At 42.2% G+C, this 14579-nt stretch overlaps 1 protein-coding gene across 2 annotated transcripts; it reads left to right on the top strand.

Annotated features, from left to right (window-relative positions):
* The first annotated feature begins 4991 nt into the window (after positions 1-4991).
* On the top strand, positions 4992-6634 carry LOC115795021 (transcription factor HES-7-like). Of its 2 annotated transcripts, XR_004021220.1 has the most exons (4): positions 4992-5060; positions 5327-5419; positions 5535-6348; positions 6431-6634. XR_004021220.1 is itself a non-coding variant. In XM_030750776.1 (3 exons), exons 1-3 carry the CDS (start codon positions 4998-5000, stop codon positions 6036-6038), a joined length of 660 nt encoding a protein of 219 aa, XP_030606636.1. In that variant the 5' UTR covers positions 4992-4997; the 3' UTR covers positions 6039-6634. The 2 variants fall into 2 exon arrangements, 1 of the variants encoding a protein (XP_030606636.1); XM_030750776.1 differs by having other exon boundaries at positions 5535-6634.
* The last annotated feature ends 7945 nt before the right edge of the window (positions 6635-14579 follow it).

The following is a 14579-nucleotide window of genomic DNA, read 5'->3' as shown; positions in this document are numbered from 1 at the left end:
CATGTTATGGATTTTTTTCTAATTCATTCACAGCTGCAGTCAGCATCAGAGTTAGCCTGCCATCGTGAATGAGGAACATGGACACCTTAAAATACTTTTAGTTTTAACAAGAGGTTTCATTTGGTGACTTTAATTCTGCTCGACTATTTAGAACCAAAAATGTTGCCCAGAACGTTAAAGAACGATAGTGATTTGGTGAATATTTGCTTGTCCAGGAGCAACTGAAGGGAGTTTCTTCAGATCTGTGGAAGTCTCTGAAGTTTGGAGTCACTTTGGGCCGATAACTCACGATTATCTCGCAGCGATGAACAAAACCAAAGTCCTTCTAAAAGCGAGTCTCACAACAACACAAGTTGTTGATGAATTACGTAAAATAACTTCATTTAAATTTCAGTGGTCACCAGGAAGTATGAGCTGCATGTATAGAATTACTGATCCAAATCTAATGAAAACAGTTGCTCTCTGAAACGTCTCTGAGTAAGAAGCCTTCACTTTGATCCTAAAATAGCAGCTGAGACCACCATAAAGTTTCAGCACCAAAATGAGCAGGCTGTTCTGCAGGTATAAGGTTTGCGGTAACCCTCGATCCCCAGCAGTGACACAGGCCTGTGGCAGCTGACAGCTAAGCTCTCTTTCTGGTGTTGAAGTCCAAGACCAGACCACGGTTTCTCCATTCTGCCTGAAAACGACCGCAGGCAGAAGAAAAAGTCTCGACAAACGGCTCTAAATAAGTAAAACTTACAGGAATAATTGTCCTCAAATAATTATATGGAAATAATTTAATTTAGTAATGCAAAAATTGGAAATAACATAATGAAATCCTTCCTGATAAACAGGAGTCTATCATCATCATTTACTTTATTTTCAAAAGCTGCTGATTTTAAATCTGGCAGGTATTTTGTCTTCTTTCATTGGCTGAAGCGTCTGCAGAGCTGACACGTGTCTGAAACACACCTGCATATGCCAGCCTGGTTTTTCAAAAGTTTATGAATTTGGCATTTTTGGCGTCTTTAATCAGCACGTTCTTGTTCCATAACAGCGTGCAGTTTATATAAAAATAAGAAAACCTGGTTACTTTTCAGAAATAATAATAATATTAATAAGCGGCCACTTTATGTTTACTTTTTCACTCTCATTTGATCAAAATCAGAAAAACATTTTTCAGCTTTGCCATTTAGGAGCTGCCTGTTTCTCTGTTTTCCGGTTGTTGTTGGGTTTCTTTTTAATAGCTGTTTTTCTTCAGATGAAGAGGTGTATTTCTCGTGGGAAGATGGAATTAGAGCACCATTCACAGCTGTGTGTTAAAATTGATACATCCCGAAAAATAGCACAAAGACATTTCCCGCGTTCTCCAGCTGCAGAGGCGTAAATGATGCGTGATAAAAGAATCTTCTCATGGCACAAGCAGGTCTGCAGAGGGCGTTACAAACCATTTACGCACACCGAAAATATGGCATTATTTCTGCACTAAGTTCCTTAACGGTCACAACAGGAGGTTTTATATTAAGTTAAACTTATTGTTTAAAAGGATAATAAATGAACTGATTTAAAATATATCTGTGCATAGGAACTTTCTTTCTGATTTTATGGTCTTTAACTCATATCAGAACTCAGATTTATCTCAATATCCCGAAAAACTATCTATATGAAGCAGATAGCTAATCTTTACTTCACATTACATAACCAATTCAACTTTTTTACTAGATCTGTGCTAATAAAGTAATTTTTGCGCTGTTGTGTCCTGCTTTTGAGGGACCGGTTCAACCCGGTCTCACGGCAGTTCGTGCACCTAAACCGTTTAAAGCCTTCAAGGTGCGTAAAGCAAATGGGCCGGTGTTTCCCAAACCAAGTGACAATACATTCAATATGGTGGACGCGCGTTTGTCGCCTGACACACAGCGCTAAGCAGACAAATGTTGGATAAGTGTGACACCTCCAGCTCTTTCTTTCCAGTCGTGGGAATGCGGAACAGCGGGCTCAGTCTTCGCTTTATTACCTGTTAAAAGTGACACATCATTTACAAAGTGTGTGTGTGTGGTTACATTTGGGACTCCTGTGAGTCCCAAATGTAACCAAACTCAACCATTTAAAGGTGGATTTTAAGCGTCACAGTTTTGAAAATCGCTTTTAAAAAATCATCAATTCCAAAATCCAGCCTGAAATTTTGCATTAAATTTAGATTCTTTGTAGATTATGTGACAACAGAGAAAAGCTCCAGCTGCCTGGGTGTGGATGGGTGTGCACTGCGTATTCACACTTTTAGTTTAGCGTGGGATCCCCTCACCAAACTCTCTCTCATGGGACTCGAGCTGTGGAATAATTTCACACTTTATTACCTGTTAGTATCGATGTGTCCCAAAGAAGAGTCTCTGGGAGGAAATCCGCTTCCGTGGGTAGACCCTCTAAAATTACATATTCACAAAGAAACATACACATGACCACTGTTACCTTTTGATTTTAACACACTTTCAAAGATGCGCATAAAGCAGTTTTATGCACTCAGATGCCAAAACTCTCCAAAACCTTTCTGACTCTTGGACTGTGAAACATGTTTTGCATCAAGTTGTTGTTCTACAGTCACAACTGAAAGAAACTTTTATAAAAGGAGGCTTTTAGGAATGGCACAAGATTTTTCCAGGCTACAAATTATTTGCGGATGACTGAAAACTGCGACCCTTGAAAAAGGTCTCAGTTTTGTTTTGGCTTGCACGTGCTGTCTGTCTCTGTCTAATGTAACCCGGAAACCTGCTACCTGAGGACACCGCGCATGTCTTTCTCTATCATAATGGCCTGAAGGGTCGCCGTCTGAGCTTCACGCTGTGTGGGCGGATCTTTGTCACACATGCAGGTAAGCCTCTCAGGAGCTCATAACTTATTTAAGGGCGCGTGCCTCTTTCACTTGTATGGGCAGCTGCACGCGCGAGAGGACAAGTGAAAGGTCCTCCTGATGCGCCATTAATCTGCATTTATTACTGTTAGAGGTCTGTTAGAACTTTAAAGGCAATTTGAAGCAATACGTTTTACGCTCTTATTGCATCACTGATAAACTTCATTTATGGATCTCTAACAATTTCTTAAGTGGGATTCTGAGAAACCTTTTATTAATTAATCCTAATTAATTATACTTTATACATTTGTTTATTACCATCAGTAATTTGTCGTGCGTAAATGAACGTCTGCTGAATGTATGCTGACACGTGCCGGTGTTGTGCCAAAAAGTGATCGTCTGCCAGAAAGTGATTTTTGATGTTTCTGTGTGCTTTTATGTGTAATGTGTTTGCTTATACTGGTGAATAGAGTGTAGTCAATAGGATTTATGAAGGGCTTAAAAATAAAATAAGAAATGACCTGTTATTCGAGTATGTTTATGACTCTGCATTATTGCACGTACATTATAATAAATCCAGTCCTCTTTGGTCACTTAAAATATCTTTATCATATTTGTTCTGATTTCTGCTGCCCTCTTGTACAGATATCTCTTTAAAATCTGGCCAATCACAGTTTTTACCCTGATAAATAAAGAATATATAAAAGTCGCTGCCAAAAACTGATTGCAGCTTCTACCTTGTGACAGAAATTTTGTTTCTTACTCAAAATGACTTGATATCATTCACGAGAGATATGTTTGACATATTTTTCACAGATTATAGGTCAGCAGGTCATTTACAACAGTTTAAATATGGACAATCATTTTCTGGCAATCACTTTTTGGCAGACGATCACTTTTTGGCACAACACCTCCTGTTGACTTACTCTTCCACGCCCTGCCGTGACGTTTCACAAGCCGTAAAGCGCAGCGTGACCCCTCTGAGTGGTCAGAAATAATGTTTCGTATGTAACTCGGTTACTGTCAAAGGTCGGGTTTGTTTTCTGCCAGTTTATGAGCCCATGATTCATCTGGATCCAACAGAACGGCTATTTTCAAGCTGACAAAGAGTCAGCGATGAATGGTTTTGCTTTTCTGTTCTCATTTTTCCAGCGTCCATTCTGCATTTTTCAGCAACAATGAACAGAAAAAAAAGTTTTAATTCATAAACGTAAGGGCGAGTGGGAATTAAAACTGATGGATCAAATTTAGCTGCATGAAGAAATATTACGTTTGTTGAGAAATTGTTCCAACGCTCTCTGACCGCTTAATTGCCTTCATTTAAAGTAGCGTTCATACCTGGACTCCTTCTTTCTGGCTGCAGCTTGTTAGCACCGTTGGTGGCAAAAACGCAGGTGAGCGTGGGGCGTGTCTCCTCTCATTTTCAGACTCGTGTCAGTTTTGACAGGTAGTTGTAAACGGAGCGCTGATTCCTCCTTTCCCACGAGAAACTTTCCCATCTTCTTGAGGTCGCTTCATCTGGACAAATGAAGTGATTTTCCAAATCAAGACGATTGCCTCCATGAAAAAGCTGAAAATAGTATTTTTTTCATCGCTGATTTTTATTCGACTCAAAAAAAGGTCTGAAGTGAAAAGTGAAACGTCAATGTTAAAAGCCACTTTTCTTTCTGGAAACATTTTCTTTCTTTGGAATAATTTGAGGCACGTGCCAAGTTTGCATGCACCACCCCCCCCCCAAACACACACACGATCACTGTCAATTAGAATGATGAGTCACCAGCTCTTACAGATGAACCGCAGCAGCAGAGGAAATCAAATCTGGAGTTAAAATTCGTGTATTTCAAGATAAAGTTTCGAATGCAGTTTTTGACGGAAGATTTACTTTTACGCACGACTTTTTGAACTTTACGCACGTGATTGTGTATAAGATTTCAGACTCTTGTCTAAAGCTGATCAACTTTACAGCTCGACATCAGACAAGTGAAAAAAATCAGATCTCTTAAGAGTGAGGCCAAGGGTCCTGCAGGAGGGGTTTGTGGTTTAGGAAATGCCTGCACTGAGCTGGGCCCCGGTTGTAAAGTAGGAGGAGTCTGAGGGGCCGTCAGGATGATGATAAAAGCTGTGGCCGGAAACTTGAGGCCTCATTACCAGATCAGTCACAGACTGGAACATGGGACCATCGGCTGCTATGGAGCTGTTACATGAAGCGGAGGAAGCAACAAAGAGCAGAAAGGTAAAAGAAATCCAGATACATGTGGTACCCTGTTATTTTCACATTAACAGTCAGATTAATACAGGATTAAAGTATCGGTTTTATCCAAATTTCAGTCATTTAGAGATATTCAAATATTGAAAAATAATTTATACGAATTACGTGTAATTATTGAGTAATTCCGTTTGCTTTCCTTGCTTTTCTCAGGTTAACCCATGCCTTTACGCGATACATTTTAAACAAACAAAAAGCACCTTTGGACTCTGGTTTTCTGCTTTTGCTTTTAGTTAATAAAATCTCAGGTGGAGAAACGTCGAAGGGAGAGAATGAACCGCAGTTTGGAGCGTCTGAGGACCATGCTGCTGCAGGAGCCGCACGAAGTAATAAAAGCTTATAACATTAAAAAAAATCATGTGATTTATCCTTGTAGTTTTATCAATTAATCATTAATTATTATGTAACATAAAGGTCCGTTAACTTGATGCTTCCACGCAGGGGGGGACTCAGCACCGAGTGGAGAAAGCTGAGATACTGGAGCACACAATCCTCTTCCTCCAGAACACTGCCACAGGCGAAAAGGCGACAGGTGGAGGTGGGAGCCGGAAAAGCTCCTTCCAAGACGGTTTCTCCACTTGCTTGCAGACAGCGTCTCGGTTCCTGGGCCCCGAGGGGAAAAGGTCGCAGCTCGGATCGGCGCTGGACGCAGCTTTCGCTGCTCGTTTGGCCCGTTCACACTCTCATCCTGCGGGTCTGCAAAGCAGAAACTTTATGCCACACGCAAAGTTCATCCTGCGGATGCTGAGACAGAAGTCCAAGCTCAGACTGCGTGCACGTGCCTCGGGGGAGAAACTCTTTGTCCGACCTTACCCACCAAACAGAGACACCAAACAGCCTCTGAAACAAAGGGAGGCTGAGATCAGGGCGGAGAAAGGAGCGACCAAACAGAGCCCATCCCAGAGCTCCCCGGACAGCCAGACTTTGTGGAGACCCTGGCCCTGATCATCAGGCAGGGACTTCGGAGCTATCAGTGACTAAAGACTATTTACACCGAAATATTTGACACTGACTGTTGGTATCTATATGCTGTAACTGAAAATACTTGTAGTCTTATAAAGACACAAACTCTCAGAGCCTGTAAATAATGTAAATTCATGTTTTGTACCTGGGCTGTATGTGTGATGGGTTAATTCACTGTTTTAAATACTTTTCAATGAGCTCTGTCAGCGGGGCATCCATGTGATCTGCTTACACAGGGACTCTACGGGATACAGGTGAGCTGGGATCGCTGTGCCGAAGAGCAAGTGAAGAGGTGAGTATCACGAAGATGAACAGATTCCGTCCTCATTGATGCACTGCTTTAAACCGCTGCTGTATCTGCTGTCATGATCCAGGGGTGTGCTGCCGTAGCGGATAATGACCGAGTGTCCATCCGTCACATTTCCAGGTGTGGAAGCTCGGGGTTTGAGGCTGGGGGACCCACGCAACCCCCCCATATTCACCTGCCTGCTGGCATGAGTGACATCTGTGTCTCTGTGTACAATCTAACTTGAATTCAATCTGACGATAAATCTTGTATTTTTTGCACAATAATTTATTCTGGATGTCTCCCTATGGTGAGCTGTACTCTTTATAGATAAAAAGAATAAAAAAATATTAAAAAAAGAACATGTGTGTGATTGTTTTGAGATTAAAGGAAACTCGGAGGCCTTTTGTTACTTTGACAGCTCTTTTTAGTCCGAGTCAGAGGTGTGAAGCTCGGCCTCCCGCAGAGTGCCATCCTCCAGGTGTGAAGTCTGGTCACGAAGTGAAAGCGCTCAGCAGCAGCTCTCACTTCAAACACAGATCACAGACAGCCTTCTTATATTAATGAGACAATATCACTCGGAGCAGTGAGGAAAACTGAAACATATGGAAGAATAAAAACATTGTTTTCTTATATTCAGCCTTTCTCGTTTCTTTTGTTTTTGCTGTAAGTGAGCACTGCTTCACAATATTTTCTATCATAGCTGTAATCACACCGCGGGGGGACCGGAGCTCTTTGAAACATATTTTTAAAAACACGGATTAATTAGGGCCCGAGCACGAACTGTGCGAAGGCCCTATTGTAATTGCTTCGTTTATTATTATTTTTTTTTTTTTTTTTTTTTTTTTTTTTATTATTATTATTAGGGCCCGAGCACGAACTGTGCGAAGGCCCTATTGTAATTGCTTCGTTTATTATTATTATTATTATTATTATTATTTTTTTTTTTTTTTTATTATTATTCAGGCAAATGAATTGGGTTTTTGGGGGCTTTATCATATTCAAAAACTCATGAAACTTTGCACATGCGTCACACCTGGTGAAAATTTAAGTATTTTAATGGGCTCGGGCAAGGGCGCGCCCAAATGGCTCGCTAGCGCCCCCTAAACTGGAGCCCCACCGCTGTGTTTCACGTACATGAATGAAACTTCATACACATGTATATCATGTCCAGGCGCACAAAAAATCCTCTTGGAGCCATGCCCTAAACCCAACAGGAAGTCCGCCATTTTGAATTAATTATGCAAATTTGGCGATTTGCAGCCCTCACACTTTTTCTAATAACTCAGAGGTTTTAGACGTTATCATCTTCATATTTGGTTTGTCTAACCTACACCCCCAGGGGAATCTAAATCTCGAAAATGGTGAGTTTTTGCCAAGGGGGAGGGGTCCTTATGCCCCTTTGAACTTTGATCATTCGCCATGAAATTTTGATTGCCTCTCATTCATACCTACATGATCCAATGTGCATCAAACTTCTCCAGTAGGATGAGGGTGCCCCCCTGAACACATACATATGACAATATTTAATATCAGTCGCAGCGCCACCTAGTGGGAACAGGAAATGTCATATTTTACACTTGGAGGTCCAGCTCCAAGGTGGTTTAGCAGAACCATCTCAAATTTCACCTGGAAAGCCTTAAGAAGTTGGACTTACTGTGTTTTCAAAACTGTGAGTTTTTGACAAAAGGGCGTGACCCTTATGGCACGGCAAAGTTCGATGATTCGCCATGAACACAAAAATGGCTGTAACTCAAAGCCAACTTGCCCAATCTGGCTCAAACTTCAGTGGTGTGATAAGCACCCTGTCCTGAACACACTCATATGCATAAAGTCCATAAACGTTAGAGCGCCGCCTAGTGGCAGCTCGGAATATCTTAAAATAGCAAGTTTTTTGAGTAGCCCCGGAGCTACGTTTTATCTACATGTATGAAAATGTACATGCTCATGTAACATACTAAGACGTACAAAAAAGTCTCTTGGACCCATACCCTAAACCCTACAGGAAGTCGGCCATCTTCAATTGAAGGTGTCAATTTTTGCGATTTCCACGCCTGCTATTTGAACGAACTTGTCCTAGGGCATTTCACCCAGTGACACCAAATTGGCTCCAGATCATCTACACAAGTAGCCCATCAAATATTGTGGAAATCTTTACAAAATATTAAACGGCCTTGTCACACCAGGCCATTAAATTTGGCCTTTGTTTTTCTCCCTCACCACCAAAATTGTTTGTGCACTTGTTCGCACATGCTTTGTCTGATCAGGCTGAAAATTTAATCACTCATGTACACACCCAGGCTGAATCCATAACTACAGATTCAAGACTGTCGGCGCAATAGCGCCCCCTACAGAAGCAAATGAAAATTTGTATGACCGTCCACAGAATTAGTTTTGCTCTGAAATACATGAAATATCTTTCACCATTCCTTACAAAATCCTCATCTATTTGATAAGCCTCCTGCCCTGAACACATTGATATGCATAAAGTCCATAAACGTTAGAGCGCCCCCTACTGGCAGCTTTAAATATCATAATATACCATGTTTTTTAGCTAGCCCCTGAGTTACATTTTATCTACAGCTCTGAAATTTTGCACACTCATGTAACATCCTAAGACATACAAAAAAGTCTCTTGGAGCCATACTCCAAACCCTACAGGAAGTCCAGCATCTTCAATTGAAAGTGTCAATTTTTGCCATTTTCAGGCCTGCTATTTGAATGAACTCCTCCTAGGGCATTTCACCCAGTGAGACCAAATTGGCTCCACATCATCTAGACAAACAGCCCATCAAAAAAGTCAATCAGACCCATGCCCTATTTTGCATGCTGGAGCCGTGACCACACCCCCAAATATTCCATTGCGTCTATGCCGAGAGCAAAAGATACCTTTTCCTATAAAAGAATTCAACTTTCTAGAGACCCATCACGATCACAAAACCTCCGAGTGCGGCACGGGTCGACGAGCGCCACAGGTCGACGCGCGCGGAGTGCGAGGGCCCGATATCACCGCTTGCGGTTTTAATTAGGGCCCGAGCACGAACTGTGCGAAGGCCCTATTGTAATTGCTTCGTTTATTATTATTTTTTTTTTTTTTTTTTTTATTATTATTATTATTATTATTCAGGCAAATGAATTGGCTTTTTGGGGGCTTTATCATATTCAAAAACTCATGAAACTTTGCACATGCGTCACACCTGGTGAAAATTTAAGTATTTTAATGGGCTCGGGCAAGGGCGCGCCCAAATGGCTCGCTAGCGCCCCCTAAACTGGAGCCCCACCGCTGTGTTTCACGTACATGAATGAAACTTCATACACATGTATATCATGTCCAGGCGCACAAAAAATCCTCTTGGAGCCATGCCCTAAACCCAACAGGAAGTCCGCCATTTTGAATTAATTATGCAAATTTGGCGATTTGCAGCCCTCACACTTTTTCTAATAACTCAGAGGTTTTAGACGTTATCATCTTCATATTTGGTTTGTCTAACCTACACCCCCAGGGGAATCTAAATCTCGAAAATGGTGAGTTTTTGCCAAGGGGGAGGGGTCCTTATGCCCCTTTGAACTTTGATCATTCGCCATGAAAATTTGATTGCCTCTCATTCATACCTACATGATCCAATGTGCATCAAACTTCTCCAGTAGGATGAGGGTGCCCCCCTGAACACATACATATGACAATATTTAATATCAGTCGCAGCGCCACCTAGTGGGAACAGGAAATGTCATATTTTACACTTGGAGGTCCAGCTCCAAGGTGGTTTAGCAGAACCATCTCAAATTTCACCTGGAAAGCCTTAAGAACTTGGACTTACTGTGTTTTTAAAACTGTGACTTTTTGACAAAAGGGCGTGACCCTTATGGGACGGCAAAGTTCGATGATTCGCCATGAACACAAAAATGGCTGTAACTCAAAGCCAACTTGCCCAATCTGGCTCAAACTTCAGTGGTGTGATAAGCATGCTGCCCTGAACACACTCATATGCATAAAGTCCATAAACGTTAGAGCGCCGCCTAGTGGCAGCTCGGAATATCTTAAAATAGCATGTTTTTTGAGTAGCCCCGGAGCTACGTTTTATCTACATGTATGAAAATGTACAGGCTCATGTAGCATACTAAGACGTACAAAAAAGTCTCTTGGACCCATACCCCAAACCCTACAGGAAGTCGGCCATCTTCAATTGAAGGTGTCAATTTTTGCGATTTCCACGCCTGCTATTTGAACGAACTCGTCCTAGGGCATTTCACCCACTGACACCAAATTGGCTCCAGATCATCTACACAAGTAGCCCATCAAATATTGTGGAAATCTTTACAAAATATTAAACGGCCTTGTCACACCAGGCCATTACATTTGGCCTTTGTTTTTCTCCCTCACCACCAAAATTGTTTGTGCACTTGTTCGCACATGCTTTGTCTGATCAGGCTGAAAATTTAATCACTCATGTACACACCCAGGCTGAATCCATAACTACAGATTCAAGACTGTAGGCGCAATATCGCCCCCTACAGAAGCAAATGAAAATTTGTATGACCGTCCACAGAATTAGTTTTGCTCTGAAATACATGAAATATCTTTCACCATTCCTTACAAAATCCTCATCTATTTGATAAGCCTCCTGCCCTGAACACATTGATATGCATAAAGTCCATAAACGTTAGAGCGCCCCCTACTGGCAGCTTTAAATATCATAATATACCATGTTTTTTAGCTAGCCCCTGAGTTACATTTTATCTACAGCTCTGAAATTTTGCACACTCATGTAACATCCTAAGACATACAAAAAAGTCTCTTGGAGCCATACTCCAAACCCTACAGGAAGTCCAGCATCTTCAATTGAAAGTGTCAATTTTTGCCATTTTCAGGCCTGCTATTTGAATGAACTCCTCCTAGGGCATTTCACCCAGTGAGACCAAATTGGCTCCACATCATCTAGACAAACAGCCCATCAAAAAGTCAATCAGACCCATGCCCTATTTTGCATGCTGGAGCCGTGACCACACCCCCAAATATTCCATTGCGTCTATGCCGAGAGCAAAAGATACCTTTTCCTATAAAAGAATTCAACTTTCTAGAGACCCATCACGATCACAAAACCTCCGAGTGCGGCACGGGTCGACGAGCGCCACAGGTCGACGCGCGCGGAGTGCGAGGGCCCGATATCACCGCTTGCGGTTTTAATTATTATTATTATTCAGGCAAATGAATTGGCTTTTTGGGGGCTTTATCATATTCAAAAACTCATGAAACTTTGCACATGCGTCACACCTGGTGAAAATTTAAGTATTTTAATGGGCTCGGGCAAGGGCGCGCCCAAATGGCTCGCTAGCGCCCCCTAAACTGGAGCCCCACCGCTGTGTTTCACGTACATGAATGAAACTTCATACACATGTATATCATGTCCGCGCGCACAAAAAATCCTCTTGGAGCCATGCCCTAAACCCAACAGGAAGTCCGCCATTTTGAATTAATTATGCAAATTTGGCGATTTGCAGCCCTCACACTTTTTCTAATAACTCAGAGGTTTTACACGTTATCATCTTCATATTTGGTTTGTCTAACCTACACCCCCAGGGGAATCTAAATCTCGAAAATGGTGAGTTTTTGCCAAGGGGGAGGGGTCCTTATGCCCCTTTGAACTTTGATCATTCGCCATGAAATTTTGATTGCCTCTCATTCATACCTACATGATCCAATGTGCATCAAACTTCTCCAGTAGGATAAGGGTGCCCCCCTGAATACATACATATGACAATATTTAATATCAGTCGCAGCGCCACCTAGTGGGAACAGGAAATGTCATATTTTACACTTGGAGGTCCAGCTCCAAGGTGGTTTAGCAGAACCATCTCAAATTTCACCTGGAAAGCCTTAAGAAGTTGGACTTACTGTGTTTTCAAAACTGTGAGTTTTTGACAAAAGGGCGTGACCCTTATGGGACGGCAAAGTTCGATGATTCGCCATGAACACAAAAATGGCTGTAACTCAAAGCCAACTTGCCCAATCTGGCTCAAACTTCAGTGGTGTGATAAGCATGCTGCCCTGAACACACTCATATGCATAAAGTCCATAAACGGTAGAGCGCCGCCTAGTGGCAGCTCGGAATATCTTAAAATAGCAAGTTTTTTGAGTAGCCCCGGAGCTACGTTTTATCTACATGTATGAAAATGTACAGGCTCATGTAACATCCTAAGACGTACAAAAAAGTCTCTTGGACCCATACCCCAAACCCTACAGGAAGTCGGCCATCTTCAATTGAAGGTGTCAATTTTTGCCATTTCCACGCCTGCTATTTGAACGAACTTGTCCTAGGGCATTTCACCCACTGACACCAAATTTGCTCCACATCATCTAGACAAGGAGCCCATCAAATATTGTGGAAATCTTTACAAAATATTAAATGGCCTTATCACACCACGCCATTGAAGTTGGCCTTCGTTTTTCTCCCTCACCACCAAAATTGTTTGTGCACTTGTTCGCACATGCTTTGTCAGATCAGGCTGAAAATTTAATCACTCATGTACACACCCAGGCTGAATCCATAACTACAGATTCAAGACTGTAGGCGCAATAGCGCCCCCTACAGAAGCAAATGAAAATTTGTATGACGTCCACATAATTAGTTTTGCTCTGAAATGCATGAAACTATCTTTCACCATTCCTTACGAAATCCTCATCAATTTGATAAGCCTCCTGCCCTGAACACATTGATATGCATAAAGTCCATAAATGTTACAGCGCCACCTACTGGCAGCTTGAAATATCATAAAATAGCATGTTTTTTAGCTAGCCCCAGAGCTACATTATATCTACAGCTCTGAAATTCTGCACACTCATGTAACATCCTAAGACGTACAAAAAAGTCTCTTGGAGCCATACTGGAAACCCTACAGGAAGTCCAGCATCTTCAATTGAAAGTGTCAATTTTTGTCAATTTTTGCCATTTTCAGGCCTGCTATTTGAATGAACTCCTCCTAGGGCATTTCAGCCAGTGAGACCAAATTGGCTCCAGATCATCTAGACAAACAGCCCATCAAATATTGTGGAAATCTTGACAAAATATTAAACGGTGTTGTCACACCAGGCCATTGAAGTTGGCTTTCATTTTTCTCAATGGCGACCAAAATTGTTTGGGCACGTGTTCGTACATGCTTTGCCCGATCTGCCTGAAAATGTAATCACTCATGTACACAGCCACTCTGAACCCATAACTATGGATTCAAGGCTATACGTAGCTGCAAGAGCGCCCCCTACAGAAGCAAATGAAATTTTGTATAGCATCCACAAACTTAGTTTCTCGGAAATGTATGAAAATGTGTTTCAACATTCTTGACATCATCCTGATCAAAACAGTCTATCAGACCCATGCCCTATTTTGCATGCTGGAGCCGTGACCCCACCCCCAAATATTCCATTGCGTCTATGCCGAGAGCAAAAGATATCTTTTCCTATAAAAGAATTCAACTTTCTACAGACCTTCTGTACACCATCACGATCACAAGACCTCCGAGTGCGGCACGGGTCGACGAGCGCCACGGGTCGACGCGCAGGGAGTGCGAGGGCCCGATATCACCGCTTGCGGTTTTAATTGAGATTGTTTTCCCAACAAGGGGAGCGTCGCGTCTGCTCGCTGTTCCTTATTTGATCATCACTGTGCGGCAGGATGCAGCTGGATCGCGTCCAGCTCACGTCTGCGTTTGTTTCCATCGTGATCAGCGTTTATCTTCTCACCAGCATCACCCTCAGCTGCTTAGCGGCCATTTGTTTCCCACGCGTGTCTGGTGTCATGTCTCAGGAAGCAAAACGTGTCTTAAAGCCTAATGTAGCCCTTTGAGGTTCAGCCACGCACACAGAGGACGTTTGTCCCTCACCTGCTTTTTGTTATTTAAGGCCCGAGCTCGGCCTTCCTTTTAAAATCATCTTTGGAGCATCATAAAGTTCTCAGTGAGATAACCAGGCACGAGATTAGAGGACAAAACTAACTCGCATAGACGGAAAGAGTGGATTTGCTCATTCAATCAAATAAATGAATAAAATCTTGTACTTAACTCCTAAATATGTATTTATTCTTACTGAAATCTTCCTGGCGGTGACTGAGCTCATAGAGACAGATTGTTGAAATCAGAACGTGATCAGAGACTTTCAGGCTCCCGCAGACAGACTCTGGTCACTCAGGCGGGCTCATTATCCTAAAATTACTGCGACACCTGAATTTAGTGCAGCGTTCTCATCG

The sequence above is a fragment of the Archocentrus centrarchus genome, chromosome 16, assembly GCF_007364275.1.
Source record: "Archocentrus centrarchus isolate MPI-CPG fArcCen1 chromosome 16, fArcCen1, whole genome shotgun sequence".
Taxonomy (NCBI): domain Eukaryota; kingdom Metazoa; phylum Chordata; class Actinopteri; order Cichliformes; family Cichlidae; genus Archocentrus; species Archocentrus centrarchus.
This window is presented reverse-complemented; position numbering and strand designations above follow the sequence as displayed.